Raw genomic sequence first — 7,500 nt, forward strand, 5'->3', positions numbered from 1 at the left:
CTATTTTTCTCTTGCTGTGACACTTTTCTAACAGAGGTATCTCCTTAAGATATCAAGTAGGTCTACACAACCCAAACAAATAACACACACACACACACACAACAGAGACTACAGAGCACCAGGGAGGTAGGGAGGAAGAGAGCCACAAGAGCATAGTTAATCTGACAAGCTCATTAAAACACCGCCACCCACTGACTACACACCCACATAGACTGTAGAGTGTGCAAATACATAGACAATCTAAAGGACGTATTTTAATATCCCACTGACAACAGCATGGGGATATTTTGCAGCTGCAATGGAAAGTGCAGACATATATGGAAAGAGGAGGATGCTATATAGAAACAGAACGAGAGAGAGGAAAATAGGAGCAGAGAGAGAGAGAAAGGGAGAGATGCAGTTTGTGGTGGGGAATAGAAGGGAAGGTAGTATTTCAAGATGATGTTTTCAATTGATCTTAAAAAGTGTGGGCAAATGTAGGCAGCATTATTAAAACAGCAGTTCTGTTTGTCATTTCAGACTCTGCATCTTTGACAAGGATCAGAATCATAAGCCAAGCTCTATGAACTACTAGCAAAGGAGACATTCAGAAAACAAACAGCCAGCTTAATAAATACCTCCCCACAAGAGTGAACTGAAATCATTATAGAACAGTGCTGATGTAGAAGTGAAATAAACACAGCTGTAAGCATTGAGCGATTTTAAGCAGAGTCAAGTTTCAAAACACCAATACGCATGATATACATGGGCACACACACATGTACATACATACACGAACACTCTTTGCCCTCCCCCCACCACACACACGCTTGCACATGCGCACACACACACATACACACACACACATACACACACACACACAAGCGAAGTGACAGTCAGTCACATGCACCGTTCACACTCACCTGGTTGTAGAGAGCACAGATGTGCAGGGCCGTGTTTCCTGAAGCATTCTGTGCACTCATGTCCGCTCCATAAAACAACAGATGCTCCAGGTGTTGAACATGTCCGTGTCGACAAGCCTTCACATTCAGACATCACACACACCACGCAAACACACACACACACACACACACACACACACACACACACACACACACACACAAGGCACGAGTAAAACAATAAAAGGGCATGGGGTTACTGTATGCCATCAGAATGCGTCATAGCATTTACAGTGCACCACATTTACACATGCACATTTCCTCACTTTCATCATCAACATCAATCTCACGGGGAACTGAAGACGTAACTCCCTTTTTATCTACAACAAGAAATCAAATCTGTCACACACACACACACACACACACACACACACACACACACACACACACACACACATATGTATACATATATAATTTTATATACACCATAATTCTACAGACTCATTCTTGATCTAATAAATAAATCTGAGCATGAAGACACCCAATAAAATTGAGTGACATTCACAGGCATCTTGTACAAATGCAATTAGTTCAATCAGTCTCAGTGCAGGTGAATGCTGTTTACATACCAAGTCCCAAGCTTAGCATGAAGATTATATTTCAAGAGTAATTACGTTATATATTTTTCATTACCATAGCTGATTAAACATGAGACATGAACTGAGAATTTGCTGTATGGATGGTTTAATATAGTACATGTACCAGACTGTCTTCCCTGCACAGACTGTTATATCCTGATGTGACCACAAGAGGACAGTAGGCATTACAAGAGTACGACTGAACATGTTTTACTGCAAATGTCAAACTGTCACAATCAACTTACTCCTCAGTTGATGAATGTCTTTCATAGATAAATGCAACAAACAAATGCAGTCAGTTTAAACAAAAAGAAAAAAGCTGAATCTGGCAGCTGCAGGTAGCCAAAGATTCTGGATTTTGACACAATGAGTGACATGTCAGTGTGTGATGAGTTGCCCTAAGGTTAGGGAGGAAACACACTGCTCATTTTGAGCCAATTTTAGCACACATCCTGATTTCAAATAACTCAACGATTACATATGCATGCAAAGGGACGTGCCTTTCCCTGCACCCCACCGTGCTCATGTTCTTTACAGCGCTCTAGTGTTTGTTGATTGTTGTTGGTGTGTGGGTGTGTGTGTGTGTGTGTGTGTGTGTGTGTGTGTGTGGGTGTGGGTGTGTGTGTGTGTGTGATTGTGTGAGCGTGCGTGCGTGCGTGCGTGCGTGCGTGCGTGCGTGTGTGTGTGTGTGTGTGCGTGTTTTTGTGTGTGTGTATGTGTGTGTGTGTGTGTGTGTGTGTGTGAATGAAAAGGGAGAGGAGGGAGAAAGGGAGAACACTTGGTTGTTGAGTGTTGGTCTAGCCTGTAGGAAGGACGACAGGGCATGTCTGTGGATCTGATTGAGCTGGCGAGTGCGATGCCCGCTGTGATAAGTGTGCAGCAGAGGGAGGGAGGGGGCCGCTTGTGTGTGTGTGACTGACAGTGTGTGATAGCCATCACGGAAGAGCCACAGCTGGGTGGGATTGCGTCTGTTCTCCTACAGGAAAGGGTCGTCTGCAGCACACCAGCTAGGAGATAAGGGTGTTCTAACAAAAACACATGCACAGACATCTACGTAGGTACACACATATCCACACACAAACACAGACACACAAACACACACACACACGCACACACACACACACACACACACACACACACACACACACACACAAAAACTCATATATATATACACAACAGCCACAAAAACAAGCCAAATCACACATACACATGTAACACACAGACACACAAACTTCCTTCACTCCAGGCGTTTGCCTTGGCAAGGCTTCAAACGCACAGCAGCTAAAAAGAGTTTGAGGAGAGAGACAATATGTGGACACCCTGCAGCATGGGTGAAGCTCACAACTGGTGGAGCTAAAGCTCACTGTACTGGAGTCACACTAACACAAACACTGAAACAAATACTTGTCACAACCACGGCATCCACACACCCCCCTACCGTCTCCCCCCCCCTCACTCTCTTTCTTTTTCGCTCTCTCCTTCCCACCTTCATCGCAATGACCTCTTGCAGCACAATTTACAGGCTCAGCTGAAGCCAATGATCAGCCTTAATCTGTTTAGGCAGAGGCAGCCGAGGACCAGGCTAAATGAGTAAACCCCTTGATAAGATATTTAACAGTAATGAAGCCATTAACACAGGGCTTTAGACACAAGCCCAGCTGGGTGCCCAGGCAGTGGGATGGCTGTTTTAGCCCTTGTGCTGTCCTTGTTACACTAACGACCCCCTGAAAACAGCAAGGGAGAGATTACAGAAGAGCAAGGATGCGTTTGCCCTGGCAAGGATGTGAGATGTGTGATGTGTGATGTGTGATGTGTGATGTGTGATGTGTGATGTGGGTTGACAAAGGTCCAAGGAGATCCATGAAATGTCTAAGGTAACAGGTCACAGGGTGATCGCTCCACATGCCAAGTGTGAACAAGTTGTACTTCAGGGAGAGGTGATGAAAGCTATCCTTTGGCCTGTCTGACAAGCAGGGGGAGATGGGAAAAACCTACATTTGGAAAGTGGGTGCTGTTGTGCACAAAGTAGCTGGCCTAAAATGTAACCCTCTCACCGTCGGTGTTCTCTTTGGCGTGCATCCTTTTTTTAGGAGGAAAGAGAGAGGAAGAGAGGGAGGGAGGGAGGGATAGAGTGAAGGGGTCACCTGGTGGACTTCGTGCCATCCGTTCTCGTCCTGGCAGCAGACGGCAGCGTGCTCATGGAGCAACAGCTCGCAGCAGTAGGGGTCTCCCCCGACCATGGCAGTGTGATAGAGTGCCGTCAGCCCGCGGCTGTCCTTGTAGTCTGGAGAAGCACCCAGCTCCAGGAGAGTCTTTCAGAAGAAATGTAGTGTGTCAACCCACAGGCAATACATCACCTCAGTGCAAAGCCCAGTGCAGTCATTCAGTTCAAATGTAGATATTCAGACTCAGAAAGAAAGACATTATAGTCCTATAGTAGAGTATAGGGTCTATAACATTGCCAAGAAAAATTGTGATATTTATACATGTGAGATATGCTGGGCATCCCACTGAATGTAACACTTGTAATACAAATTATTCTCAGTCCCTAAATTGGCCAACAGCTGGATGTGTTGCACAAGCAACCTAACAAAGGATTCATGTTTATGTTTCATTTACAAAATATGCTTGGTGCATTGCTTGAGATCTGATGTACAAAGCGTTATGGTAGCATGCCTGGGAAAATATTACAATGCAGCTCTGTCTCCCTTTTCCAACACCTACTCAACACTACAGCAAACATTTATTTAAAAAGCACCGTAAATCTTATAACTGGCCTTTTTCTGCATGTACTTGCAATTCAAACACTACATGAACTACATCTTTACATCCCTTTTTACTCCGGCAATTCAACACATGTGCTGAGTAAGTTCAGCATTGCTTTGCCCTGCCTTATAGCATGGAATAGGTAGTTTGTGAATGACTGACAGTGTAGAGACCAGCAGCTCTGAGCTTGCAGTGCTTTGATGGCCAGGCTTACCGTGAGGGTGACCTGGTTCTTGGAACGGGCAGCTTTGTGAAGAGCAGTCATGCCGTCTTTGGCCCGGAAATCCAGATGAGCTCCACCGTTCTTCAGCACTTTGATTGTGTCCACCATGTTGTCCAGGTGAGCAGCAAAGGTCAGGGGTGTTTCTGTAAACACAAAAACATCCACCCTTAAACAGACTGGAGGATCCTGGAGGATTACTCATTTCTGCTAGTCATTTTTCTTTTTTAAATCATTAAGTGAAATAACAGGCTTTAATAGAGGTCAACGCAATTCACCCAAAATGAAAAGCAGTCAACAATGTGACATTTATATAATAGACATTTGACATTTTTTCCTGCAACAAAAATATAATAGTTGACAAGTGTAATTAAACATGCACAGCAAATGACCCAGACAATTGTGTGGAATTGCTTTGCTAAAAAGCTAAGGTTACAGTTGTTGTACAGGGAAATCAAGGTGTCTGCTTCTAGAGAGGAGTTTAAAAATCCCTAATGGAATTGTGCTAATTTGTAGATTTGATTTATTGGTGAGCTATTTCTGCAAGGTCAGAGTGGTCAAACGAACCAGACAGAGAAAGTTAAGTACATACAAGTCATCTGGCAGCTCTGGAGGAGTGTTGGCTGAACTTGGCATCTAGTGTTGAGAGATTTGGAGGCTTTTTAAGTGATACAAGATAGAGGACCTCCTTTATTACCGCTTAAATGAAACCATCAACACCGACTCACTACAGACAGCAGGTCTATGATAGCACAACTTTCATATTACCCTTCGATTCCACTCTCGTTTGCTCATTTATATTAAATGAATATGTGTGCCCAAATATATCACGCCACTCAGCTGCCGAATTGGACAATTTCTCAGCTGTCAAATTTGCCTGCCCTTAAAAAGAGATCCATAAGTCATTGCTGGATCAATGTTCCTGTTCACCACTCAATCAGGTCTTAAGCACTCTCGTCAAATCCACAAGTCAATTGCCTTAATGATGGGGGAATAGGCAAATGCTAAGTGCCGACTCTGACACAATCTCCCTACATCAAATGGCAATATCCAGGTTTTCTAAGTGCTCAGAGCAATCGCCAGCTATAGGGGTCTGACTTCATATTCTTACAGATGATTGTCAGATAATGTGTACATGTATATGTGACCTTATGAGTGATGTCACCAGAAATTAGATCACGCGAGGTATACGTTAGTCTAGAGTTAATGCTAAGAGTGATAAGTTGGATTTACCTGCCTGTGTTACCTCCACGTTTATTCAATAGAACTTTGTACTTATACTCATTGAGTGGACATCAGTTCTTTACAATGATTGTCTCTCAAAAATGGCTGCCATGTTCACATGCGCCGCTGAAATCAATACTAACAGAGAGGATTCAAATACAGTTTTAGAAGACTGTGGAGATTCAGCTCAAATATTAATCTCTGTCATTATCCGCCACTCTCAAGAGGCAATCTTGGCAGTGCTGCAAAAAAGAGTCCACCATGATACTCCTCTAATCCCCACATTATACTTCACCCTCAATGAATAAAGCATCTTCAACCGGTCATAAATACAGTCATGCAGCCTCAAACACCTCTTACACGCTGCCAGCAATCACTCATGTTGCCCAAGGTGATGGGCACAGAAAAGAAAGGGGTCTCTCTCTCTCTCTCTCTCTCTCTCTCTCTCTCTCTCTCTATCTCTCTCTCTCCCTCTCTCGCTTTCCCTCTCTCTCCCTCTCATAAACTACATCACAGTTTGGGTGAAGTTGCCATCGACCCACATGTTCATTTAAAAATCAATCCCATCGACTGGCATAAAGGCCAGTCTGCTTTGAAGGGATGACAGCCGCTAGACCGATGAATGATGAGGCTGCAAGGATGTATCTGTGGCATCCCCACACCAAAAAACTGCCAAGCAAAAGAAACGCAACGCCATGGACAGCTATGACAAAGCTGTTTTCTGCAGTCAGGTGGCAATGTTCCACTAGGAATGTATAAGCCTGAGCCAAACCATATTTGCAATTATCCAGAAAGAGAAAAAAAGCTTAATTGGCACTATGCTCACTGAACGGTGCACACTTCATCAAGAAATACCACCACAATTAGAGAGGTGGGGGTGGGTTAGGGACCGGGCAGGAAGCTGGGCTGACGTCAGTGGTCTTTTTTTCTTTCACGGTTTCAAGCTATTAACCTGATCTACCAAGACAAACCTTCCCACACAGTAATGGATGATTCCAGGCCTCTTCAGATGTACCTATATTAATACCTTGTTTCATCTGGCAACAAGGATCACCCGTGCCTTTCACTGAAGGTTGTGTTATTATGGCAGTGTCAGTGTGCTATTTTGATGTATATCCAGTAAAAAGGCATACACTATCTTGATACGGCGCTACTGCAGAGCTGGAACACAATTTGTGAGGCAAGGCTATTGTTTGAAGTACTGCAGTGTACTGTGACAAGGGCCAGAATGGGGCTGAGCTGGAGGGATTTAGCATTGTGTGTGAGAACAATAGGGAGTGATTCAGGAAGTTTCAATAAGGCATGGTACTGTAGAGCTGAGTCCTGAGTTGTTAAGACATTTCCATGAGAGCAATATGAGTGATGTGTGTGCGTGTGTGTGTGTGTGTGTGTGTGTGTGCGTATGTGTGTGTGTGTGTGTGTGTGTGTGTGTGTGTACACGTTAATACATACCCCCAGTCTCAGGGTCATGGTAGTTGGGGTCAAGGCCTCTCTCCAACATCCTTAAGACTTTGTCCACCTGATGGTGTTGGATGAAGTCCATAAACTTCCTCAAGTTGGCCTGAAGACAGAGGAAAGAGCTATGAGAGTGTGTAGGTTGTTTGTGAGAGATGGACAGAGAGAGAAAGAGAGAGAGAGAGAGAGAGAGAGGAGAAGAGGAGAATTTGATGATTGAATATTTTTGCTCTGGCAATCTGAGTGTGGATTGTGTTACAGGACGAACATTCCCTCAGCTTTCCAGGCCAGTTATAAATAGATAAGAGAGCAGATCCCT

At 44.1% G+C, this 7,500-nt stretch overlaps 1 protein-coding gene across 1 annotated transcript in view; it reads right to left on the reverse strand.

Moving 5' to 3' along the window:
* LOC308369418 (SH3 and multiple ankyrin repeat domains protein 2-like) overlaps nt 1-7,500 on the reverse strand; it is a gene marked incomplete at its 3' end in the record, with an annotated part of 86,672 nt that overhangs the window by 73,374 nt on the left and 5,798 nt on the right. The window contains exons 4-7 of the mRNA XM_080843840.1: nt 7,179-7,287; nt 4,497-4,648; nt 3,661-3,828; nt 903-1,019 (exon numbers count right to left, since the gene is read on the reverse strand). Of these exons, the coding sequence (XP_080699966.1) occupies nt 903-1,019; nt 3,661-3,828; nt 4,497-4,648; nt 7,179-7,287 (546 nt within the window). The remainder of the gene's footprint in view (nt 1-902; nt 1,020-3,660; nt 3,829-4,496; nt 4,649-7,178; nt 7,288-7,500) is intronic.

The sequence above is a fragment of the Sprattus sprattus genome, assembly GCF_963457725.1.
Source record: "Sprattus sprattus genome assembly, chromosome: 8".
Taxonomy (NCBI): Eukaryota; Metazoa; Chordata; class Actinopteri; order Clupeiformes; family Clupeidae; genus Sprattus; species Sprattus sprattus.